This window comes from Motacilla alba, chromosome 4A (genome assembly GCF_015832195.1).
Source record: "Motacilla alba alba isolate MOTALB_02 chromosome 4A, Motacilla_alba_V1.0_pri, whole genome shotgun sequence".
In the NCBI taxonomy this organism is placed as follows: domain Eukaryota; kingdom Metazoa; phylum Chordata; class Aves; order Passeriformes; family Motacillidae; genus Motacilla; species Motacilla alba.
This window is the reverse complement of record NC_052045.1, coordinates 18305741-18332441: the sequence shown is the minus strand read 5'-3', so window position 1 is coordinate 18332441 and position 26701 is coordinate 18305741. Positions and strand designations below refer to the sequence as shown.

The 26701-nt window shown below is 43.8% G+C and overlaps 2 protein-coding genes and 1 long non-coding RNA gene across 5 annotated transcripts in view; 1 reads left to right on the top strand and 2 right to left on the bottom strand.

Annotated features, from left to right (window-relative positions):
• Window positions 1–15775, bottom strand: part of TEX11 (testis expressed 11) — a 29277-nt gene extending 13502 nt beyond the window's left edge. For all 3 annotated transcript variants that reach the window (XR_005259878.1, XM_038164500.1, XM_038164501.1), the window contains exons 1-13: window positions 15661–15775; window positions 15383–15570; window positions 13309–13393; window positions 12050–12129; window positions 10487–10567; window positions 10285–10404; window positions 9268–9348; window positions 6967–7052; window positions 5571–5628; window positions 4701–4796; window positions 3135–3216; window positions 1361–1439; window positions 549–700 (exon numbers count right to left, since the gene is read on the bottom strand). Coding sequence is in view for 2 of the 3 variants with exons in the window: in XM_038164500.1 (XP_038020428.1) it covers window positions 549–700; window positions 1361–1439; window positions 3135–3216; window positions 4701–4796; window positions 5571–5628; window positions 6967–7052; window positions 9268–9348; window positions 10285–10404; window positions 10487–10567; window positions 12050–12129; window positions 13309–13393; window positions 15383–15570; window positions 15661–15691 (1219 nt within the window). In the remaining variant the exon portion in view is untranslated. The remainder of the gene's footprint in view (window positions 1–548; window positions 701–1360; window positions 1440–3134; window positions 3217–4700; window positions 4797–5570; window positions 5629–6966; window positions 7053–9267; window positions 9349–10284; window positions 10405–10486; window positions 10568–12049; window positions 12130–13308; window positions 13394–15382; window positions 15571–15660) is intronic.
• Window positions 15776–15871: 96 nt separating this feature from the next.
• Window positions 15872–20131, top strand: LOC119712823 (nuclear cap-binding protein subunit 2). Its single transcript, XM_038164519.1, has 4 exons — window positions 15872–16060; window positions 16219–16400; window positions 17192–17330; window positions 18569–20131. Exons 1-4 carry the CDS (start codon window positions 15974–15976, stop codon window positions 18665–18667), a joined length of 507 nt encoding a protein of 168 aa, XP_038020447.1. The 5' UTR covers window positions 15872–15973; the 3' UTR covers window positions 18668–20131.
• A 2334-nt stretch (window positions 20132–22465) lies between these two features.
• LOC119712824 lies at window positions 22466–26690 on the bottom strand. The gene is made up of 2 exons (XR_005259880.1): window positions 22794–26690; window positions 22466–22638 (listed from the first exon to the last, which is right to left on the bottom strand). It is a non-coding gene; the product is annotated as an uncharacterized LOC119712824 (long non-coding RNA).
• Between the last annotated feature and the right edge of the window lie 11 nt (window positions 26691–26701).

Below are 26701 nucleotides of genomic sequence, written 5' to 3'. Positions count from 1 at the left end.
AACCAAGCAAAACTCCAAAAAACTCAGTGGGTAAGAGAAAAATATTTTCATGGTTGAACAATGTAAATGTAGTTCTTGGTCCTAGCTAGATGTAACATAAAATAGGATTTGTTTTACAGCAGATCTGTAGTCAAAAAGTACTACAGTGCTACAGGTGCAACAGACCTGAAAAATAAACTGTTATCCAGCTGCTCTAACAAGGATATGCAACCTGTCTTACACTGACAAACAAAAATAAATTGGGCTGGATGGACAAAGTATTAACATTACACAGAACTCCTAGTTAATGTTTCTAATCCCACATGTATCAGTGACACACAGTCTACACTAAGAAGGAGGAATTGCTCCAGCAAATGAATTTAACCCTAAACTTGATCGTGACTGTCATTCAATATGGAAGTTGAGAGTTGTCAAGTAAAAGAAACATAATGGAAAACAGACACAGAGAAAGAAAAATGAGAATAAGCAAAAAAGAGAAAATTAGAATGCAAGACTTTAGCCAACCACATCCAGCTTTCAGTAAACAGCAGTAAAAGATGGATACAGACCTATAATAACTTCTTCAATCTTTTGCTTAGCAAGCAGCTCCCTCTTATTCTGCAGCAGGAACTCAATGTGGAGCAGGGTAATTTTTCCAAGGTCAAGTGAAGATTCAAATCGTTCAGGAACAGATTTCAGAAAATCAAAACCAACTGATTCCCTATTCACAGAGATGCATTTTTAAGAGGCTGCACCAGAAGAGCTGTTAATTTTCCATTCTAGAGATTAACATATTCACACCATACAGCATGTTTGTCATTCAATCACACCGACAGAATGAATCAAGGTATGAATTTGTTACAGTTCATCTATTCAATGGCAGCTTCCTCTTACCACATGTTTCTTCCACTGTATTCATAAGAGTTTATTCTTCACATTTGCATCAAGATACAAGCATATACATATATAATCATGATGGAGCACTTAACAAGGTAAAAATTCGTGCCTAAATTTATTTTGCAGTAACTTGTTATCCTTCTACCGTTTTTCCCAAGAATGGTTCTAGGGCCCCAAAGTCATTCTGATGGTTGGTTAGAAAAAAATCTCAGTCTGATGATTCCAGACATATAATAAAACTACATAATGAATCTTAATCATTCCAAAGTAAATCTACAGCACTGCAAATTGCCACTACACTTATTTCACACTCTGTTCTGTTGCTACCATAATCAGTATCTCCTTCCTATAGAAGACAGGCTCCCTCTCAAAACCTTTCACCTTACCTCCATGAGCTTTTATTTGAAATAAAGCATCATTGTATAACAGATGTTCCCAAAACCTCTAAACATTGTGTTTACCCCACTTAGAGATGCTTTCATACCTTCCATGCTCCAGCAGCAGTTTGGCAGTATTCAAACAGAAGTCTAAAGACATCTCAAGATGTGTGAATTCTGCAAGAACTAGACAGAACACAAAGCACTTAAGATTATGTAATCAACTTAGACAGTTAATTGCTCAATTTACCACTTATCTCTTATACCTTCTTTGAAAGACAGAAACAAAATTGAAAAAAAAAAAAAAAAAACAGCAACCCTGTAAGAGATGTACAACAAGTGGAAGAATAATACCTATTGTGTTTTGACTTTCACTGTACAGTTAATGCAGTACTACAGAAAGGTGACAGACTGACAGCCCTGGAATTCCAGCCCTCTGTCTCTTTAAACAGGAACAGCACAAACTTTAGTAGAACAACTTTTTTTTTTTGTCTCAAGCTGCCTTTTATCAAAATGTCTCATCCTTATCCAACAGGAACAACCTAACACTGAGGTTAGTGCTCAGGCTGGGTGTGGTATCATATTGCAATGGGAACTACTTCAGCATAATGCTCTTAACATCAGCTGTTGGACTGATTGGTGCTGATAAGCAGGCATCAGTTTTACACCACCCAGATAAAGTTTTAAAACTGTTACTCTGTGCGGAATGGTTAAGAACAAAACAGATACATTTGTAGCTTGGATGAGATCAGAGAAGGTATACACAAGGACATGACTGGAACAGCTGTAAAAAGAAGCATTTGAAGGCAGCTGATGCAAGTGTGCAACACAAGATTTTAGAGAAATGCCTAAAATATAGCAGGAATCCTCACTCAAAAGACAGAGAGCACACACTTTTCTGCCAGCCATACAAGAAAAGAGACATCCGCTCATTAATAAATGTGCTTGAAAAACTGACTGAAAGCTTAGTGTTACTAAACAATAGCCAAGTGTGTTTTGATAGGCAACTCCATGGTTTCACAATCCAAACTGAAGAACACAAGTCAGCTACTGTATGTTTATTTGAAACTGCAAGGTTTAAATGACTGGCTACTTGAAATCTGGCTGAAAGCCCCGAGGAGGAATGTGGAGTTATCCTTTCTGCTAGTCTGACAGCATTCAAACCCCTCAGCTCCCTGCAAGAAATTCCTCATCACACCCTACATTTCTCAGATTATTCATTTCACATCTGATGCTTTCCAACCCTGAAACATACAAAGCCTCTCTTCCTTAAGATTTCATTATTTATGAAAATAAATTTCTCTGACACGTTAATTATCCTTTCTACATTACAGTCTCCCCAAAAACTTTCTTCTCCTGTCATTTCACAGCAGAATCAGTTCTGCTCAAGTGATAAATGAGAGGAATAAGGAGAAAATAGTTTATTTGACTTAAATAAACTCTTGTAATACAGGTTTATAACAACACACTGATGAGCACACGATATCTTTTGGTAAAAATCTGCAAAACCCCACCCAGAGAACAGCAATGCTTCACCAGCCTTTCTTCTGTGCTGAGTGTGTAAGTCAATGCACCTTCACCCTCCTGCATAACCTTATGCATATATCTAAATAAACTGTAGCTTTACATTGCTATATTTTCACTCTCCTCATTCTAACAGCCTTCAGAGTGTTCCCCCTTCCCTATTTACAGCAAGGCTTTTCAAATTAGCATCTGGAAACTTCCTCTGTGAACACTGAGTACTATGTCTCATACTTCAAAACCAAAAGGACATTTAGCTAATACAGATTCTGACAAAACCACAAAATTGTTTTTCTATGTATGACACGGGCAGTCTCCTTGGATATGGAATAATATGAAACCTAGGGAGAGCTGTGATACCTGAGTTGATATCTTCATCTGATGCTCCACTTTTAAGAAGAATTTTAACTTTCAAAAAAAACCCTGCTGGATGCAAATTCTCCTGCACAATGGGAAACAACACATTACTTAGACAGCTCTTTGTAGAACACAGATCCTGTGAGAGCACAGCACATTCAAAATACAGACAAATATTAAGGAATCACATACTCCTCACTGATGTCTTCAGTTCCATTTTAATGACTGAAACAAGTGGTAGGCAACTTGTGCTATAATTTCTTCCTAAATGCAATGTGCATCTTTATTACTTATTCTTACACCGCCAAAAGACCACAAAGATAACGAAAGCAAAAGATGTAAAATTCTCAGTTTGCTGTGGCCCAGTTTTGATACTTTTAAATAGAAGCTGAATATTACTGAATGATAGAAACATTTCCAGCTTTCCTATGTGTGAATTGGCTGGATTAATCTAGAATTAATATGAGCATATTCAAAGTAGTTCATAAAAAGAAGAAATTCAGGGGTCAACAACAGTGGGAGCAATTGGAAATAATGAGGACTGTATACTAAAATTCTCCCTAAAACAGTGCATATTTCAGGTTCTAGAATTAACATTTTCTTCTGGTTTTCCATACCCTCACACAATATCAAAATGTACATTATCAAAAAATCTTATAAAAACACTTTCTGCTTCAAAAAAGCTTTGCAAATGTAGACAATAGAAAAGGACAAAAGGCTTAGATACTGTGGTAGCACATTATTTGCATGACTAAAATACACTGTCTTTTATCCTGATCTCATAAGAATATGCATTATGATCTGTGTATAAATTCAGGCAGCATGCAGAAACTGAATTTCAGCTTCCATTTAAAGCAAAATTTCATACTTAAAACTTGTTTTGTACAAAAGAGAAAATTAATTTTTTAATGATCAACCAAAGACAAATAGGAATTTTTCAGATTTAATTTACTCCACACTGACCTGAATAGATAGAAATACAAAATTAATTCAAGTCTCTATGGAAAACAGAATTTGTAAAGGATCAAGAGACCTCACTGTAATGGCTGCTTAGAGAGGTATGAACTTCCTTCAGGGTAGCTGGTATGTTTATACACCTCATTTTTCAGGTCTGCTTGCACGCCTCTGCCTGGCTGTTGCTTTGGGGATCCCTCAGACAATGAGGTAACGGAAATAATTTTACTCTTTGTGCTTTAGCTGTGGGTTTGTGGTTGTCCCAGCTGCCTGCCTGTATCAACTCACACATCTGAGAAATTTTAGTCACACCATCATCAAAGGACCTTACTACTAACACACAGGAAGCAGGAGGACAGCTCTACTTCTACATGCAAAAAAGTATTTCTCTATTACAAAAAAACAACAAAACAAAACAAAAATAAAAAAAAAAACAAAAACAAAACAAAACTGGGAACAGCAAAATATCTATAGGAGCATGGAAACGTAAAGCAAACACACTTCAATCTATTGTCAAGGTTAACACATCAGTGATTAATGTGGTCCATATTATCATGTCAATAAATGCTTGAGTTTCATCTATTGCAATCTTAAAATACAGCAAAAAATTAGTACCTGATTTGCCAAGCTTATGGCTTTCAATGCCTTGTCCAGGTACAGACTGCAATCCCACTCAAAATAGGTCGTGGCTAACAATCGCAGCACTTTAGCCTGGAAACAAAAAAATAGCCACATACTAACATACATATGAACACAAAAGACTTCAATTCTAAGGTAGTGAAAAATAAAAGCTCTTTGAGGCAAAAAAATCCTGCCTGGTATCAGACATATGAAGTGATTTCTCACATCTGAAATATATCCAGTCTTGAAGCAATGCAGTATACACAGGACATGAATCAAGTAGAATTCAGAGAAAAACCGAAGGGTTACAAGAAAAATCAGATAACTGGAAAAAAAAGAATGAAAGAAGAAATTGAAATAACAGGAAGCACACACTTCACAGAGGAAAACAAACAAATAAAAAAGCAGGACAAAGACCTATATGATGATGGACTTCAAATATTAAATTATTTACATAAAGAGGAAGAAATTAAAATCATCTTACCTGCAGTCAGAAGTAAAAGAATAAACTGACTACTGAATGAGACAGAGAAACACCTATCACAAATGACACAGCTCAACTGATGATGTATTGAAAGAGAAGAGGAATGGAAGAAGAGATGTCCTTTCAGGGTCTACACTTGAGCCTTACTTTCTACACTTTGATTTCTGTGAAATAGTAGAATCAAATGTGATTTAAGGGCGCTCATCAGTGACTGATGCTCATAACAACTGAACTTCAAACTCTGCCAAACTTCATAGCAAACTACTAGAAAGGAGACCAAGACATCACTGGGCAGGTTTGCACAGAAAAGGCAGATAATACACTGGAGTCAGTTTAACAAAATCCTCCTATTTTTAAATAGCAATTTCTCTATTTCTTACCTGCATTTCTTTGCCAACAGAATATTTCATGTCCATCTTCCCAATGTCATAACTCTGGCTATCAATGATAAATGGAAGTTAGAATTAAACAAGGTGACAGAGATAAATTCAGTCAGTCTTCTGATATGTGCAAAATTCCTATCCTTTCCCACTTCCTAAGCAGTTAAAAACCAAATAAATCACACAAACTAATCTCAGTAGTCACTTTTACTAGAGAACAGAAAGTTTTGGGTTCTTTCTACCCTTACATCAGTCACTTTCTTCCTGTTGCAGCACATTCTGCAACATCTTCTGTTCAAACATTTTGGTAGGTTTTATCAATTTTAACCACAGAGATTTTGAAAAAGCAAGTGTTTCCATTCTCACCTGACATATAATATGGCAACACACAAAATCTATACATGACTGGTCTCCAGACCACAGCACACCAACAGCAAAGACAGAACCTGTAACTCGTGATTCCCCATTCTTCTCCTAAAAGTTAAATGGCAGAACAAAGAACTACCCAGGAGAAAAACACAGTGATAATTCCACAAAATCAGATTTGATTACAAATGCTGTGAATGAAGAACTGTTAGAAAGAAAAACAGTAACTGGGTTCTTGTTTTCCAATCTAATATATTCTCAGACTAGGGAAATCTTAACCCACTAGATGGAGCCACACTCTTTCTCCAGATTATTATTTGCACTGTTCAAACCTTTATTTCCTCCTCAAATTTTGTCATCAGAACTCAGTATTTAATTTTCCACAGGAATAAAATATAAAATAATCTCCAAAGCACCAGCTGTAACTAATTCTGAGCATTTCTACAAATCCTCTTTGACAACAGATACAACCATAATGATTTTGAATTTGATCTGTTGCCCTCCATTTTCTTCTATTTAAAAGAACAAGAAGACATTAACACAAATTTTCTGCAGTGAGGCTGTTACCATGGCATGAGGATACTCTTCCTGAGCTCTTCCATGAGCCTACATTTCCTCACCCTCAGTAATACCACAATAGTTACTTGGATCCTACAATAGTCATTTGGATGCTACCCAAACCATCTCAACCCATTCCTTTTTCACCTTGATGTTTGTGCCTTTCATCAGTCAAGGATTCTTCAGAAAACTAATCCCTTTGGAGGAAGGGCTAGGGAGAGAATTGGCAAGAATCATTGGAAGATGACTTTCAGTCTAATGGCATGAAAATCCATGTGGGTAATCAGACATAGATTTTAGGCAATAGTGTACAACCATGACAAAATATCTGCTCAGATAATTTGGTTCAGCTAAAATCTTGTATTCTCACTTTTTTAGTGAGACCTCTACTTTCCCTTGCTCCGCCCTCTCCTTCACACATGTTTTTACATCTCAGAAGCAGGGGTTTGTTTATTTGATTTTTGCACATTACCTGAGCCAGAAGGAGCTCTGTTCATACCTCTTCCATTCATAGGTTTCCACTCCAAAATTGTAACAGAGGAATGACAGATAACAGGTCTGGAATAAAAGACTTCTGCTTCTATAATGTTCTTGTAAAACATCATTACATCTATGGCACTCCAGTCTCAGGTTCTTTAAAATGCATTTTACTTTCAAGATATATCCACTGTTACCACTTCTGGCCTTTTGCAAGGGGATGCTGAATATGACTAAAACGGAATCATTAATTGGATGGGAAAGTGAAGTATCATTAACCAGACCAGGACACACAAAACAGCAGGATTTTTGAAACATGTTAGGAACATCGAGTTCCTCAATAAATCACATTGAAAGCACTGGAACTGTGTAAATTAAACAATAAAAATTGAAATTTTAGAGGAAAAACTGCAATACTATAACCTCTTTTTTTTTAATAACAAAAAAATTTACATAATTAAACGAAGAGGACTCTACCTGTTTCATGGTAGGCTTCTTCCCAGCATTCCTCTTTGGGGTTAAAAAAGGATTACAAGATTTGAAAGAAAACTGTTTTTGAATGCTTGGTTATTCAGAGCTTTATCAGTCAGCCCTGACAACATCTGTTCACAACAACTTCTCTTTTCTTTGAAATTATTTGCAACTGTCATATGTCATCCAAAGAAGAGACAAAAAGTCATTTTATATGCTAGCAGGCTGCCAGTATTTACACCCATTTTGCCTCTGCAGTATCTTTTTTACCCAAATATAAATGATGCTTTTTGCAAGGGACTGCAGATTTCAAATTCTCAGACAAAAATGAGAAGGGTAGGACAACATCTTGCTTCAATTTTTTTTTTTTTTTTTTTTTTTTGCAATCCAATGGCAAAAGCACAGAGTAAGTATATGCCCAGACACAAAGAAATCACTGTCATACGCGAAACCTTATTTTTCACAGGTTCGTTTGTGAATGTTTTCTTTCCAGGAGAGAAAGTTTCCTGTCTTGAGCATTGGTTCATAGACTATCGAGGATCACAATCCTCTCCAGCTGATCTCTGGTACCACACAATAATCTCCCTGTGATACTCTCCAGGAACTCTCTGGTACAATGGGAGCCTGAAAGAGTTTAGGATTGAGAGCTACCCAGCAGTGCAAAAGATTTGGATTCACTTAGCAATCACTAGATGTTTCCATTTTCCTCATTTTTTAAATACTACTCTTTAAATCAGATGTAAATTGTATCACTCTCTCATGATAAGAAACCTTTACCTTGTCTGCATCAGTGCTCCTGGTTTCTGAAGAGCTTTCATCACAAGAAGTTTAATATTATTTAATGAAGGAGTTCAAGTGGAAAGAATGAAATTAATTTATGAGAATAAATTAAATGAGAATAGGAGTGCAAAGATCCCCGTGAACATTTTCAACAGTAAGAAGTTCTGCTCTTATAAATCAAATTAAAGCTAGACCCCTGCAACTTAGTGACTCAGATACACTTGAACATGGCCTGCAGATGATAAAAAGCAATGTAAAATCAGTTGGAGTTTAATTGGTTAAAAACACAAATAAACTCCAACTATATTTCCCATATTTTTCTTTAAGAATTTGCATCTGCCCTTTTGAATTTTATTATCTCTACCAGAGAGACAGGAACAAAATGTTTCTTAAGTATTGGGAAAACATGTAAACAAATGAAAATAAATGTCAGTAAGTTTATTCTGATATAACTATAATAGACTTTTATCTTTGCAAACAAAACACTGATCTGCATATGATAGTTTGTTTTCTCTGTGAGACAAGAACTACAAAAACCACTACAAAAACCATTCATAGCTCTACAGTTGCATGAAGATGAAGATTAGTACTGATGGTACTGATAGACTTGCATATCAATAACTTTGTAACTCAGCTCTTCTCTTGTCCCATCTGTACCCAGACAAATGTTCACATGGGTACAAGATGCAATATACAAGATCAAGATGTAAAATGCAGCTTGTTCTGTAGAGAGTAGGTGGTATATTCAATTTAGAAATCTTTTTGCCTCGCTTGCTGATTTGTCTTTTCATTGTTTAGGAAAGAGTTTATTATTCTATTTCAAACTCTAATCTAAGAGAAGCAATAAAACTGCACTCTGAAAAAACTGCTGTTTCCACACAAAATTTTTAGCAACAAAATCTCTAAGAGGCAACCAACTGCAGAAGAGATCTTCAGTTCAGAGTACTTTTCAAAATTTTATATGGCATATGTCATCCTTTAACATATAGAAAGGAAAGAGGGTTCTCAAAGTTTGGAATGATAAAGAAGGGAAGATTTCACTTACTTCTTTTGGCAATTTCATCAACATATCTTTGCAGCGCTGCACGCACATCACTGCTTTCTGAAAATCCCCTTGAGCAACTGCCTGAGAAAGCAGCAGAGCATGCCAATAAACTGTTAGTGTACAACTGGTCTTTAAAATTCACTAAAAACCACATTATTTAAAATAGGACTCGGGTTTTTCACATGCAGTAAAGCTAGGTTTGGGATTAGGTATCTGTCCTTACAGTGCTATTATAATTCTGTCTATTTTTCCATCTTGCCAGATGATAAAGAGATCCAGAAAATCACTGCAGTCCTTAGGTAGTGTGCAAAGGTCAGAGAGATGTTTCAAGAACATTCACATGTTAAGATGATACAAGAGCTCAGGAAAATTTATACCACATCTCCTTTTGTCTCCATGATCAAATTCAAAATATGGGCCATTGCTTTGTGCTGTTTAGGGTAGCTCCTGAGAATTTTGGAGACAGCACTTCCCTTCTAGATGCTGAGGTCAGTGGTGTGACCAACAAATGCAGAAAACTACATTCTTTGTATTTGCACTCCTGTCTCTGTAATGCTCTGTAGGATTGATAGAGTTCTCAGGCACTTCAGAAGGAAAAAACAATTCCTCTCAAAACTTAAAATTCCTAAGTTACATACTTTAAATTACAGTTATTTGCCTTGTTCTCCAGTCAAGCACAGGACACTGCTGGAACTGACCCATGTATGATTCATATAGGCAGCTGTTTATTTTATCAACAGCCATGATAGCCAAATCATAAAGCAACAAATCTGAACTAGAAGAGATAAACACCACTGCAAGAATGACTGCGATAAATGAGGGTAATTAAAAATCATTAAATGATTGCAACACTGAATGCAAACATGAGATCTGCTATCTTACATCTAAGTGAAGGAAATCTATCCCTCAGCAAGTCCTCAATGCCAAGCATTCAGGTATCTAATAAATGGGCCAGAGTTTCCCTCTATACCTCCATAAGGTATAGAGTGACTTATATGGAAAATTGAGAACACATACTGATTCAGCTTGGTAAGAGAGTACTTTGAAAAGGCTTTTCTCCACATCAGCTCTGTGCACTTGAATATCTGCTTCACCCTCGCTCCCCTTCCGTAACTTCGCATACAGCTTTTCTATACTCTGGAAAACAAAGTGCAGGCATCACCCATGGAACTTACAAATAGGGATGCATGTAAGAAATCAAAACTGGGAAAGAACTCACATTCATGGCATTCTCTAGAAATCCATCTGCAAGACCAGCTTTTCCAACATCTATCCATCCTTTCCCAGTTTTCATAGACATCTGAAGGAGGAAATGGTTAAGTCTTTTGTGAAAATGCAGTGTGATACTCTGTCTGAAAATACTCTCATCTGCCTCATGATTTACAGACCACCGTGCATCCTGTTCAACATCCTGGTTTGGTGGGGCTTGCCAGGGCCCCAGGACTGGAACTTGAGTTACTGTTCACAGGTGTGTTTGTCCACCCCATGGAACACTGAACCCAGTGAAAGGAGAAGGGGCACTTTGCCCTTCTTTGCCTGCATCACTTTGCTACAATGGCCCTGGGATTTCTCCACCTCCTAACCTGGCTGGACTCTTTTCTGGAATGACCTTTTGGTGGTCTCCACAGAAGACCCTTCATCCACTGTACAACCACCGTGACAGATGGACTGAGATGGGAGAAGCCATTCCCTCCAAGACTGAGACATGAAACCCCTATATGGAAAAGACTCCTTTTCTCCCCAAGGACTGAAACCTCTAACCTAGTGGGGGGAGGGGGGCAGTGTGTGTGGGGGAGAACAGCTGATCAAACTGAGATGTTTGCCTGCAGGTAGTGACCACTGGACCAAGAAGACATTAGCTCTCGCCCACTGCTGACAAGATGACTATTGTGTTACCCCTCTCCCCTCCTTCACAATTCTCAATAGAAAATTCTAATAAAAACCCCCAAGTTAGCTAGCTTAAACGAGATCTCCCCAGCGTGAAAGCGACTCCTCCACTGGACCTCAACTGGACCTCGAAGAACTTTGTCGCCTCTACGTTGGTAGCTATTACCTCCCTTTCTCTCAACCCTTTTCTTTCCATAGGCTTTCTCTCTCTCTTTTCCCCCATCCCCTCCAATGCATTTTGCTGTGATCATTCAATAAAGTACACTGGTTTTGGTTGTTACTGCAAAGCCCTTGCCCTGTTGGTGTTTTGTACCCTGAGATCAAGTAACGAACCATCACGATCTCTGTTCGTAAGGACGGATCGTGACATGCAGTCACTTTCAAGAAAGGCAATGTACGATCTCATCTCGTTGTAGCACATATCTAACACAGGACAAGGGTACTTCAGCTCTGTGAATTCTGACCAGCAGCTCTCACTTCTGAAGGAGCACTTAGATACAGCATAAGACTTATGGTGGCCTACTAGACAATATTATAAGATACTGAAATAAATGCATGTCCTGCTCATATCATATTTTACCCTCTGAGAAGATGTGATGCTAACCACACTGTCCAGACATTCCTAGCTCCAGTGGCTCAGCAATATATCCCTGTAAGATACAGGTTCCACTTCAGCGTGTACTTTGTTTTCTTAAAAGGGAAAAAAATGGGATCATCAATCTTATCTTTCCTTAAGTGATGAGAAGAGAGAGTCAGCAATACTCCTGCCAAAACACCAGTCACCCTTCCAGAACTAGACGTCTATTTCACTCCATTCCAAAGCAAATGTAATAAGATTTGAAAACTTCCCTGGGGGATCAACTGTATTTCATTCCTCACCCACAATTAGCCTTACCAAAATCTGTCTTCGAATAGTTCCCTCCGGAGGATCGCTGCCTTCACAAAGGCAAATCAGTCTGCAGGCAACAAACCGCACTGCAAGAAAACAGCGCAGGCATTCAAAAATTTCCTTTTCTCTACTTCTTAATTTTCTTTTACAGAAAGTCAAGCTCTGCCATATCTGAAAGACTATTTGGCATTTTAAATCACAAGACAGAAAAATCTGAAAGCTTCAGGAGTCAAAGCAATCTGAATTTTAGCCAAGATATTTAAAATTGCTTTTCAGGCAGTAAGAAAAAAAAAATTTATATTCTCATCAAAATACCTATTAAACAATTTAGAGAAAGTTTATGTTAAATACATGGTATTCAAAGATTTAATTACATTGCAGGTGCTTACAGTAACATTTCTTGAAAGCCTCAAAATAGCCTTCAGCAAAGTAAGGAAATGAAGTTTAATAATCTTTACAGCTTCAAAGTAAAAAGCAAAAATATTTTCAGGCCTTCCTTACACATCAGGGATGGAAAAGACACTACTTAATGCATTTAAAACAGCCTCTCCCTGGCCTTCAGCTGTGATCTGAGAACACCACGCTCCACTTTGTGTCAACTTACCCTTTTCCCTTCACCTGGTGTAATTTATATGATGCAGATTATATATAATTTTGACTATAATCCCTCAAGACAAGAATGTAGGCCTGTCACTGCAATCCCACAGAACCACAGAAAGAACACGCTGAGGGAAAAGACCAAAAGCTCATTTCTGCTTTCCCTCAGCCCTGCTCCTGGCCCAAGAGAACCCACCAGCTGTGCACCTGGCTAAAGCAGGTCAGTGAAAAGAGGACTTAGAATGTTTCTGTATGTAAACATGGATGAGATAGTCACATTAAAAAAAATCTCGCTTGATATAAGTGACCAACAGTCTAAGATTTACATCTGTGTTATTTCCATACATTTTTATATTTGAACCACAGTATCAGAAATGCAAATTACAGCTTCCTTTGGTCACATCACCTCTTTACTGGTGCTCTGGCATGGAAATAGGAGTGATAAGAATGCCTACACTGATTCTGTGTCACAAGAAGATAACTATTATGTCAGGATGCTTCTTCTTGAACTGTTTATTCAAGCCCACCGGTACATTTTTCTCTTTCTAGCCCATGTCTGCAAAGACTCAAACAAATCTCCAGCACTACTTATGTCCCTGCCAGCAGAGTGTTGAGCTTCCATGCTACAGCACACAGAACACCCTTAGGGAGGTGCAGAACATACGTACGTTTGGCTCTTTGCTCATCACTGATAACAGCACCCGTGTGTTTGGTCACAGCCCAGTTCCACAAGCTGACAGCACTCTCTTCAGCCTGAAGAGGAGAATTCCACTCAATTTAATTTTGTCCTGGATGTGGATCTCATTGAAATTTACTACTGGAAAAAGAAGCATCTTTCATGTGTTTCACAGGAATGGCCTCTCCACATGTTTACACAACTCCCTTTTACACCAAAGGTGTGAGTTTTCCATAAAACTGTCACAGGATCCCACAGGGACCTGTTGGACAGTGACCTGAAAACAGGCATGCTGCATGGAGGTAGCATTTCTTCACCTAAAATCTGAAGGGGTTGGAAAAGAACTCTAAGAATCTTATCACATTTGAGAACTATCTGTAGTAAGGCTTCACCTCTTTTGCACATCAAAAAGAACACTAAGTAGCTTAATTACTTTAAATACCTACACTGGGAAAACTTTAGATATTAGCTAACAAAGAACAACAGTTACTGACTATATACTCTTGTTAAAAAGATACAGCACTACATAAAGGCAATAAGCTGCTTTAGCAACCCACCCTGAGGGGCTGATTTTCTATCACTTTATTCTACTTTTCATGACAGATCTTGCCTACAAATACACTCTTGCCTATCTAGGAGACAGTTCATAGCCCCTCTTATTGAAGTGGCCAGATTGCAAATTGATGATTTCTCCATTCTTCAAAAATAATTTAGCCCAACTGACTCAGGAAAAACTGAAGGATACCACTCCTATGCTCTTGTATTTCTTTACACACTGTACTTTTGACACTTTCTGTTACAACACTTGCTAACTTATCTCACTCCTTGTTGCAAATTTAGGACTTCAAAAATCAGTGTTCCTTAGCTGGTAATTGCTACTTATTAAATGTCTCTTGAAAATATAATTTTAGAGGAAGAAGTTGGACAACATCTCAGCTGGTCTTTTTCCTTATTTCAGATTCATGTATTACCAGATTTCTCTTTGAAAAAGGACTTTTAAAGTAGATGTTTATTTCTTTCTAAGTACTCCTCTAGGAGAAATAAACCAAACATTATAAACAACCACCTGACAAACTTTTATGAGAACTGAAAATGAGTACCTCCGATATAATATTGTGTACTGGAATATTGTTTACCAGGCAGTTAAAATTACATGCTTGTTTTTCTTCTTCCTTGGGTTATCTGCTGTCACCATGGGAATCCTCAGACAGGGTGAGAAGGACCTCTCCTCTGATCCAGTACCAAACTCTTAATGCATCAGTGCTCTCTGCTTGCATTTTTACTTAAAATTACAACTAGATACTACTAGTGGTTTGAAGTAATAAATACCTTAACATCATCAGTAACCAGTAATTTTTCCCATCATTATCATAAAATGGTTTGGATCGGAAGTGACCTTAAATACCCAGTTCCAACCCCCTGCCATGGGGAGGGACACTTTTCACCAGACCAGGTCGCTCCAAGCCCTGTCCAACCTGGCCTTGGACACTTCCAGGGATGGGGCAGTCACAGATTCTATGGGCAACCCGTGCCAGGACCTCACCATCCTCTCAGTATCTTACTAATATCTAATCTAAGTCAACTTTCTTTCAATATAAAGCCATTTCTCCTTTTCCTGTCACTTCAAGCCCTTGCCCAAAGTCCTTCTCCAGCTCTTTTGGAACCCCTTTAGGCACTGAAGGTGCTGTAAGGTCTCCCCAGACCCTTCTCTTCTGGCTGAACTGTGTCTTTCCCAGGAGAGGCGCTCCAACCCTTCAATCACCTTCATGGCTCCCTCCAGCAGGTCCACATCCTTCTGATGTTGGTGGCCCCAGACCTGGACACAGTATCCAGGTGGGGTCCCATGAGAGCAGAGTCAATGACACACACACTTGTACATTCAAGATCATTTCATACTGACTTTTAAAAATAACATTTCCCTCTTTTATTTCGGACTTCCACGCTATTGGGGCAAACGACGAAGAAGTGAACTCTTTTCTTTACGTTTCAGTATTGCTACACTTTTAGCTTCCCCGCCAAGGGTGGGAAGCAGCAGCAGCCGGTCTTTACGGAGCTGCAGCACCAACCTGGGCCAGGGCTGTGGGGTGTGAAGCACATGCAGCCTCCGTTTCTTCAGACGGGCTGGGAGCGGGGGGCTCTCCCTCCGCCACCTTCCCGTCCTGCTCAGAAATGCTCTCCGCCGCCTGGAACAGCTCCTCCGTGAGGGCAGCAATGCGGGACGACGCCTCTTCCCTCAGCAGCTCCCGCACCAGCGCTGTAAGACAGGAGGACAGCGGGGCGTGACACACAACCCAACATCAGCCACCAGGGAAGGCACTTATCGAGAAGGGAGAGCCCGCGGCACCTTCCACGGCCGCCGCCCGCGGCCCCGCCATGGCCCCTCAGGGGCAGCTCCCTCAGGGGCGCGGGACCACGGCAGCAGCACCCCCGCACTGCGCCTGCGCGCCCCGACCCAGCGCCGGCGGCGGGCCCTCGTGCCGTCGATTGGCTGCCCGGCGGTGAGGCCCCGCCCCCCGCTCGGAGTGACAGCCGGCGCGGCCAATCGCGCGGGGCGACGGCGCGGCGTCTGTCGCGCGCGGCTCACCGCGTCCGGTGCGCGGCGGTTCTGGAAGGATCCCGGCGGCGGCGGGCCCGGCGGCGGGGCCCGGGCGGGCGCGATGTCGGGGCTGCTGCACACCACGCTCAGCGGGCTCAACAGCGACTCGTACTGCGAGATCAGCCAGTACCGGGACCAGCACTTCCGGGTGCGCCCGGCGCGGCGGGTGGCGGGGCCCGGCCGGGGCGGGGAGGGCTGAGGCCGGGACAAGGCCGTGCGGGGAAGCGGGCAGCGGGAGGGCGCGGGGCGGTGGCGGCGGGACGGGCGAGCGCGCTGAGCCCGCGGCGTGCGCCTCTGTGCCCGCAGGGTAGCAGGCAGCTGCAGGAGAAATCGCTGAAGATTTCCTCCACGCTGTATGTCGGCAACCTGTCCTTCTACACCACCGAGGAGCAGATCCAGGAGCTCTTCTCCAAGTGCGGGGATGTCAAGAGGATTGTCATGGGTCTGGACAAGATCAAGAAAACCCCCTGTGGCTTCTGCTTTGTAGAGTATCCTTTCTGGTTCTTTCCTGTCAGTTCGGGTGTGGTTGGCAGCTGTGGTTCCTCTGCACAGCAAGTGTATCTGTACTACTGCTGGAAAGGTGATAGCCAAGTGCTTCCTACCAGGCACATCCCGTCCATCCTTGCACCTTCCTCTCTGCACCCCAAGACTGATTGTATAGTGGTGCCATATGTGACAAGTCCCACCAGAGCTGTAGTTTCTGGAGGTGGCAGAGAACCCCTTTAATTCATTAATTTTTTTAATGCTTTTAGGGCCAAAATAAGAACTGTTAGTCATCAGCATGATGTCTTCCGTGTCCAGAGCACATGTTTGCTTTCTCATCTCAACTGCACACCTGAAGGAAGTAGCAGGATAAGCCATGGGTGCATTTTCAAGCAGAGAGTACATGCTTATAAGGTTGTGCCAGGAGCTGTCTGTGCAAAGCTCTCCTGTGAAGCCTGCTCCTTTTGTTCTATTTCAGTCAAGTTTTACATAGTACAAAAAGGCATATTACTGATTTTTTGCCCTTAGCAAGGCTTTAATGTCTTTATTCCATTGTCTTGTCTGTGCAGGTACTAACATTAAAGTACAGAATCCTTTCTGGGATATTTCTGAGCATTAGCTGGTCTTAGCTTGGATCTACGAGTGCAGTTTTTGATCCCATAGAGAAGAGCAGGAAGAGTGGAAAAGGCTGGAAGGCAGTGGGGGGAATTCAGCTTCTCAAATACAATACTTCCCTGTTTTTTTTTCCCTGTACCCAACAAAAAGCACACTTAGTTGTCCTTACAGAGTGCCTCAGGTACTACACGAGAGCAGATGCTGAGCACGCCATGAGGTTTATCAACGGCACGCGGCTGGACGACCGCATCATCCGCACAGACTGGGATGCAGGGTTTAAGGAGGGGCGACAGTATGGGAGGGGAAAGACTGGAGGACAGGTAAAAGCAATGCCAGTTCATCCCTGAATTTGATCCTGTAAGACTCTGTGTGCTTACTTGCTGGTTTTGTTTCAGGGAGAACAATGTGCAGACTGTAAAGACCTGATAATGAAGTTTACTCACTCCCAGGTTGTTTCAGTAATTGACACCTGGTGTTAAAGGCTGGAAATAGAACTTAAGGCCACTTCTGTCTGGGACTCCAAACTTTTTGCAATGCAAGCAGAATGTTCCCTAATCCAAGCTAGTACCCTTGAAATTATCCAGAATTTGAGTAGAGGGAAGCAGTGTGGCTGCCAGACCAATCTCATAATGCAGCAGTTTCCCCAAGGGCAAAGATGAGGTTTAGATGAGATAAAGTGTTCTGAAGGCCAAGCCTGGCAGTTCAGAACGGTGTACTGAAAAGCTGAACAAAAGTATTTTGGAGTCTTCTTTGCTTCTTACCTGAAAAAATCTCAACAATCAGATATATCCTTTTTGGTCATTTTCACCACCATTACCACCTTTTTGGTGGATTAGTTGAAGACATCTCCGACAAGTTGAAGTATTTCAAATCTGGACTTCAGTTCCCCACCAACTGAACAAGGAGGGGATGATGATTGTGAAGTCTAGAAGAGAATAATGTTAATATGGTTGTTAATATGGCTGTTAAGATGTGTGTTAAGATGTGTGTTAACATGGCTGTTAATACGTGTGTTAACATGGCTGTTAAGATGGCTGTTAAGATGTGTGTTAAGATGTGTGTTAACATGGCTGTTAACATGTGTGTTAAGATGTGTGTTAAGATGGCTGTTAAGATGTGTGTTAACATGGCTGTTAACATGGCTGTTAAGATGTGTGTTAAGATGTGTGTTAAGATGGCTGTTAAGATGTGTGTTAACGTGTGTGTTAACGTGTGTGTTAAGATGTGTGTTAACATGTGTGTTAATATGGCTGTTAACATGTGTGTTAACATGTGTGTTAAGATGGCTGTTAACATGTGTGTTAACATGTGTGTTAAGATGTGTGTTAATATGGCTGTTAAGATGTGTGTTAACGTGTGTGTTAACGTGTGTGTTAACGTGTGTGTTAAGATGTGTGTTAATATGGCTGTTAACATGTGTGTTAAGATGTGTGTTAACGTGTGTGTTAACGTGTGTGTTAAGATGTGTGTTAATATGGCTGTTAACATGTGTGTTAACATGTGTGTTAACATGTGTGTTAACGTGTGTGTTAACATGTGTGTCGTTGCTGTGCCGCAGGTGCGAGATGAATACCGGACAGACTACGATGTGGGAAGAGGTGGCTTTGGCAAGATCATTCAGATGCAGAAGGCGAATCACCAGCCTGCAATCTATTAATTGCCTCGTTGCTCCTGGCTCGTAGAGGGCTCTGTCCTTCCAGAGGTAGCCCTGTTTCTCGCATTTGGGATCAGGGTATGGAGTGAGATCCAAGATCCAGCAAAAGGTGACTCTCCTTAGACTGTGGATATACTTGTGTTCATTCTCCATTCTTTCTGAGCTAGAGAGGTTGTTCTGGGCTGATACAGGGCAACGAGGGGAAAAAATGGACAGCTCTGTAGGATTTTGGGCAAGAAGAAATGCAGCATGTCACACACACCTTATGCTATGACATACTCTTCATGTTGCACTTAAGCAGGTGGCTTCCTCCTAGCTGCAACTGCAGCTGTGGTTGCTTTCAAACTGAACTTTTTTTAAAAGCTTACCACCGTTGGAGCCCTCCAGGTGCCTGGGCACCCAGTGAGGATGTACAAGAGATTCAGGTTTCTAATTTACAACCTCACCTGCTTAATAAACAGTATTACTGTTTGAATGAGAGAAGTGGACATGGTCTTATCATTCACTCGGAGGTGCTTGTCTGCACATCTAGCCCTTGGGTTGGTCAGGGCCTGCAGAGCCTTTCTCTTTGTGATGCCCCCAGTGCTGCCTGGCTTTTCAGATCCTCACTGTTCAGTGTGATTTTGTTTAAAGTTTCTGTTAATTTTTTAAAATAAACACTTGTATTGGGTCTGACGGAGATGAAGGAAATTTTACCCGTAGCAGCCTTTGTAGAGCTGTGCTTTGTATTGGTAGCTAGGAAGGAGTTGATAAAACAACAGTGTTTTGGCTATTCTTGAACAATGTTCCCACAGCGTCAAGGCTGTCTCTAACATTCCCACCTCACCAGCAGGCTGGGGTGGGGGCACATCTTGGGATATTCCAGACCATGTGGCATCTGCTCAGCAGTAATAGCTAAGAGAAGGGAGGTGGGGGGCATTCCTTATTAAAACATCTGTCTTCTGGAGCAGCTGCTCTGTGTACTGAAGCTGTGCTTCCCAGGAAGGGGCCGGACATCTCCTGCTGGTGGAAAGTAGAGAATAAATATTTTGTTTTCCTTTGCTCCCACACGCAGCCTTGCTTTTGCTTTATTAAACTGCCTTTATCTTGGCCCACAAATTCCATTCCTGTAGCCACATTTCTCCTCATGGAGAAAAGCAAGGCACAATTTTCCCCAAGAATATTTCTGGGATTCACATTCTCTGAATATCAAAGAAAGAAAACACAATTCTTATCACTTGCTGTGCCTGTGTTTGTGCCAGAGTAGAATGCAATATGGAGATGGTTTAGCCACAGTGAGGATGTTTTGTTCCCTTGGCCTATCAGGGCCAAGAGTGTGTGTGTGTGGGGACTGTCAGGGGACAGTCAGGAGACAGTCAGATGATGAGTGCAGTGTAAGCAGTTGTGAGCAAGAGTGAGTGCATGGCAGATTCCGTTTTAGATGTATAGAATAATATAGTGTAATAAAGTACTTAATTGGCCTTCTGATAAGCTGGAGTCAGATGCATCATTCTCTCCCCTCGTCGGGGCCATCACAACATTGCAATACATTCCCATTTTCTTTCTCCCTGACCCCTCCCACTGAGGAGGGGAGTGAGAGAGCAGGTTGGTGGGTACCTGCTGTCCAGGCAGGGTCAGCCCACCACAGTTAGGTACCCAGCATGGGGCTTGAGGCGATGGCTGTTCTGTGCTAAGTGTGCTTTAGCCATAGTAGTTACTAAGTAGGCAGCTCCTGTTGGGTCACAGAGTTTGTTGGCTGCATTTCTTATTTCTTTACTTTGCTAGGCTTTGGGAACATGTTAGCACAAACCATGGCTCTGTGCTTTGCCCTGGCACTGATGGCCTTGCTCTGCTGGGGGAGCTGCCTTGTGGAGAGGATCTCATCTCCCACTCCCACCTGGTGTGGGTAGCTTTATTGTTCCTGCTCAGTGTTACGTGAGGTATTTAATAGTACTGATTAACACGGTTGGCATATCACGGGGTCTGTGTAATCTGGTGTCATCCTGGTGTAAGAGGAGACAATTTTTGGGTGAGTCAATACTGAAATGTGCCCTGAGGCAGCTGGTCCGTGGGTGGCAGAGTGTGTGGAAGGATTTGGGCAAAAGCCTGGGCTAGTTATCACCTCCCATAGCCTAGGACTACACCTGAACAGGCAAGTAACCCTGGCAAGCTGACATGGCAACTGACAGAAGGTGCCTACCCCAGTGAAAACCAGCAGCTGCTGGCACTGTACTGGAGCTTAGCATGTGCCTGCAAAGCCACAGTTCAGGGCTGTCAGAGGGCTGTGGTTAACTCAGGGACCCCAGCCACCTCTGAAAGTAACTTGATTGAGACGGGGGACAGACTGCATCTGAGGTCACAGTAGAGATAGGGGTCCAAACAAGAACAACTACAGTTGCCCCATTTGTGGAAAAAACGCAGTGGACAATGGGTCTGTATCACCAGTTATTAGGGGAGGAGAGAGAAGAAGGGTTCCATCAAGAAGCTGGTCCTTGAGAAAAAAGAAAATGCAGGAAGGAGTGAGGGAATTCAGACAAGAAGCAGAAACCACCCAGTCTAACCTCATCAGAACTTTGAGACATGTGGAAAGATTACAGCCATATGGAATCCTTACTGGCTGCTCTGATGCTGGCGTAATGGGGCCCAAAGTCAGCAGGAAGATAGGGAAGCCCAACAGCAATTCAGCTCTTGGGAGCAAAATCAGGGATGTCACCATGTGCCTATGGATGTAATCAAGATACCAACTATGTCTCCATCAGCTAGCAAGGAGGAGACACCAGCTTTCCTAGGCTTTGGGGAAAGTGCATGTTCCAGGTTAATGTTAGCTTGTGAACCCTCTCCATGGAGTAACTTGGACAAATAACAGAACCACTGAGTGGGTTGGGTTGGAAGGGACCTTAAAGACCAGCTAGTTCCAAGCACCTTGCCATGGGTAGGGACACCTCTGAGGAGGAAAGTGACACAGGTGGCTTGGTGGTCACCTGGTATCCACCCACTCCAACATCAAGTCCCACAGCAATTGGAGTTTGTGTGTCAGAACCACTTTCTCTAAGACACAAACTGCGTAGGGGGACGCATCTGTTGGTGTCTTAAAGCTGCTGCCACTTGCAAACACGGAGATGGACGCTAGGAGGATGCACGAGCCTCACCACGGTTCTCTGTACTTCTGTCCTGCTGGCTTTTCCTCTGCGGCTCTCAGTAGCTCATGGCTGCTGTCAAAAACAAGTTGCTTATGCCCTGAATCAGACCAGTCCTTATGTTTCATATCAGCAGCTCTAGAAAATTCAGGAGAATTTTCCCTGTTCTGTCACTTGTCCCACAGTTGGAGTAGCCGATAAAACATAACAAATGCTCAGTGAGCACTTCGGAGAGGAGGGAACCAAGAACCCCCTCCCCTGTGTTTCTTCCTATTTTAAGACGAGCAGGACCGGCACTCTCTAGCCTGTTCTTATGTCCAAACAAGAGATGAGATGTAAACCATCTAAACCTCTTTTGATCTGTCCCCAAGAACCTCTCAGCTAGGGCAAGTAATTCCATTGAACAAGTTAAATTCTGTCTGTAAATTTGGTTTGTATTATGTAAACAATAGTATCTGCTCCCTGCCCAGTAATGTGTCATGATTTTTCATGCATTATCTTGTCCAGGATGATAGAAACTGTTGCATACCTATGTGCAGACCAGGCAGTGAAATTAGTTTAACGCTCACATTACCCCGAAGTCTTGATAACTGAGCTGGGAGGTGTTACATTTAGCTTGTCAAAATGTCTCCTACCTGTTTGTTTTGCAAGTCAGGTTGCTGTGCCTGTACAACTGCCGCAGGTCTTGAAGGAACTGCATGTTTATTCTCCAGCAGGTTTAAAAAATGTCAGCATTGACCAGCCCATGATGCAGGCAGCCCCTGAGATGCAGTGAAATGGAACAGGACATTGACTTAAAAATGGAAAAATAAGAGTAGTCATCTGTCCAGCCTTACAAAGCACCATCAGTGTGAGGTCCTGTGTGGAGAATATGAATTAGAGATGGAATAATTGCTTGGGTAAATACAGCAGGAAAATGGGAAAGCTTACAGAGGACAGGGGGATATAACACCCTTAAAACTCTATGATTAGCAAAGAAATCTCTTGTGTATGAGGTCAGGAAACCAGCACACCTGTGCAGCCTTTGGCGATCCTGATGGTGGCAGAGAAGGGGTAGTTCATCGGGAAGTGGCCATACTGATGGGAAACTTCCCATTTGCACCATAAATGTGCCACTTGCCCTGCTCATGCTGCCTCTGCCATCTCCTCTCTGCACCACTCACTCGCAGGCTCACTTCCAGCACAGTGAGGTGTGGGTGCCATGGGGGTACAACTGTCTCATAAGAGACTCCTCTGAAGCTCCAGGGTGACATCCTGCTGGGTGCAGGCATCATCACAGTGTGCTGGCAGCTCCAGCACAGGCTGTGAGAGGAGCCACCCGTTGCCTAGTTGCAGTGTGGACTGGGGGACAAGAGCAGGAACCAGGGCACCAGCTGCAGCCTTGGGAAGAAAGGAGAGCAAGGGAAGAGCAACCATGTGGCAGCAAGTCATCATGCCAGACCTGCAAAGGCAAAGAGAGGCGAGCATTAAGCCTGTGTGTTTATAGAGAGCTGGCCACCTGGCACAGCTCAGGGCAAGAGGATTATTGGATGCACACAGGCTCCTCACAGCTACTGGGTCATGTGTGCTTAAGTTCACCACAGAGAACAGAAGGGTTGGGGCCGGCCTGGAGCCAGGTGAGTAAGCAGTGATAAGAATCTCATCACGGGCTTTGATTTCCTGGAGCCTTTCTGGACTGTGAGTGAGCACAACCCAGTGCTGCTGCAGAAATGTCAGGTGCTGATACCAGTTTGCTCTGTTACATCAGTGACTCCATCTGCCTGGAGTCAATTCCCTAGATTCCAGGACTCAGGCCCTGCTGATAGATTCATCCCACTCAGCAGCCACTGCAGCTCTGCCCACCAGCAGGGAAGGGGATCTGACAGTGCTCAGATTTACAGGGAAGAAGATGGCACGTTAACTCTTTACATTGAAGCATTTGGTGTCACAGAGCAGAGCAGACTTGCCAGCCTATTTTAATTCCCAAGCGGATCAAAATTTAATCTGCTGCTACATCTCCGCCTGCCACGGCCTGTTCTGGCCAGGGAGCAGTGCAGGGGCAGGCTCTGCAGCTGCAGCTCTCCCTCCAGAGGCTCAGCAGCACAGCCCCCCATCTCCATCCTGTCCCCAGCCTGCATGGCCACATTCATGGTCTCTTGGTAGCCCCCCTGGAGGTGGCAAGGGTCTGGTGTCCAAAGAGCTGCTTTGAAGGATCCACCAGGAAAGCCCTATGTCCCCCAAAACCAGTTGGGTATGAAGTTATGAATGCCATGGGTTGGGGTGGAGCCAGATGGGGAGGGAGGCTGGCAGTCCCCCACTCTGTGGGGGGACTCAACATCCCTCCAGCTCCCCTTTCAATCCAGGGGGGAATGGCAACAGGGAAATCCCAAATCAAGCATGGGGAGGGAATGACCCAAGTGTTAGGGCAAAGTGCATGCAGCTGTGTTGGGCTGGTTGCTTCCCTTCCCCAGAAGGGTGTGCCATGGGATGTGGTGGAGCCAGATGGGGAGGAAGGCTGGCAGTCACCCACTCTCTGCACCCCCAACACCCCAACCCACCAGCACTACATCCCTGGAATGACCCCAGAGCACCATGTCACCAGCCAGTGGCCACAGAAAGGCCTCCCCAGCCACCTGCCAGCTCAGCATGGCTTGGGCCAGACACAGCGGGACTCAACATCCCTCCAGCTCCCCTTTCAATCCAGGGGAGAATGGCAACAAGGAAATCACAAATCAAGCCTGGGGAGGAAATGACCCAAGTGTCAGGGCAAACCGCATGCAGCTGTGTTGGAGCTGGTTGTTTCCCTTCCCCAGAAGGGTGGGTTATCACAGGCCTCTCAACAGCGAAGCCAGGCGCTGCTTTTTGCTGATTTTCTCAAACCACAAAATGGCCTCTCCCAGACTGGTGCCAGAGGGGAAAGCCACCCTCCAGCCCACAGCACCTGACAGGCTTCACCAGGAACATGCTTTTCTCCCAGGCTCTGCAGGATGGAGCTGGGCTGCTGGGGCAGCAGGTACAGCAGTGGGAACAGATGGTTTGTGCAGAGAGCACACTGAGGCTCTGAGTGTTGCTCTGGCTGGGTGTTGTTCACCACCAGCTGGTGTGCTGAGATGTGCAGTAACCCCAGCACGGCCTGGGAAAGGCATAGGTGCTGCCCAGCAGGGGATGTGGTGCCATCCCTGGCAGCCCTGCTAGCCTGCACGGAGAGGGAGGCAGGGACCCCCAGAGTGGGTGCAGAGCTGGGGCCAGCCTCCACAGACTGGTAGCCAAGGACAGGATGCCTGGCCCAGAGCCTGGGGTAAATGAGGCTGCTGTAGCCATGGCTCAGTGGCACTGACTCCCCAGCTCACCACACCACAGACTGGTGACTGCCAGACAGCTGCATTCCCTGCTGAACTGCAATGATGGGAGCTGTCTAGAGCTTCCAGAATCCTGTTCCATGCCCCAAACTCTGCCAGTCCCAGTGGATGCCCAGGCTGGGATGGCAGAGCTCAGTGGGATGGCCTGTAAGGCAGGGATGTGCCCATGGGCACAAACAGACCCACAAATGGACCTGGGCATGGATGTGCACACGTGTATGGGGGACACAGACACAAACAAAGGCACAGGGGCTGTAGCAGTGTCAAGCCAGAGGGTGATAGCTGCAGCTATATCACAGGCCCATTGCCCTCTAGCCTTGGGTAGCAGCACCCAAAACTGGGTGAATGAGCACCGGGCAGGCTCACGGCTTGGCAGGGACTCATGTGCTGCCCCTGGCCAGAAGACACACACGAGGTGGGGTGGTGATGCCAGCATGGCACACTGAGGCACCAGCCTGACTATGAGGGCTGGCAGCACCCAAAGAGTCCCCTGTGCCTGGGGGCTGGAGCCTGAGGCTCTGGCAGGGCACCACAGCCTGGGACACTGGGGCAGTGAGCGCCTGTGCTGGGGCTGGAGCAGGAGCCACAGCCCCTTTTACTGCAGGGGCAGCCCTGGAGGAGGGCACGCAGCTCCAGCACAGAGGCCAAGCAGAGCTGATGGTGCAGGTACCTCACCACTGACCGTGCAGTGACCCTGCACCACTGCCAAAGAACAGCGAGAGATGCCAAAACCAAGCACTGTCCATCTGCCTTAAATTAGGGGTGGGTTTTTTTTGATACTTATGTCAGGTCTGATTTAGACCAGACCAAAATCTGGAAAATCATCTTCTCTCATGGACGCAGCCCAGCTTCTGGTCAGGCTTCCTCTGCAGACCATTGCTGGCACCTCCAGGAGGTATTACTTCCAAGGCCTTTACTGTATCCACTGCTCTGGAACTTGGTGACACAATCCCTCCCTGCACACGGCCTGAAAGGCAGGACCATGGCAGGCTGCTGTCCTGCCCCCACCAGGTACCAGCAGCACTGGCTGGAGCTGGTTTGAAGCACTGCTTCACAGCTTCAGGCTCACAGTGAGCACTGGTGGCTCCAGCTGGCAGGTTTGGGGCAGGGATGTCACCCAGTACAGCTGGCTGGGACCAAGCACTGTTCTGCACTGGCACCAGCCTGGCACCCAGCCCAGCGGCATGTAGGGTCCTGCCAAGGGGCCCATGATCACAGGCCATTAACAGCAAGGAAAAAGCACTTAAAAACATTTAATTTAATAGACTTAAAAATTACATTTAAAAATTATAGAAAGGCAGATGAGGTTGGACACAAGTACAACTACACTGAGGACATCTTACTGACACTTGAGCAAGATGTTTACATCAAACAGCATGGTCAGGGCAGTGCAAGTTTGCTAGCAGTGAGTACCAGAGTACTATGAGTACCAGAACAAGTTGCAGTAAGCCTTCCTGCAGAGCTCCAGCCATGGCTGCCACATACAAGTCTGGCATTTAGAAGGCAGGGAGAAGGTGTTGAACACAGCCACATGACAGATGGAATGAGTACAGCTGCACCATCAAGTGGGGCCTCCTGTGCCC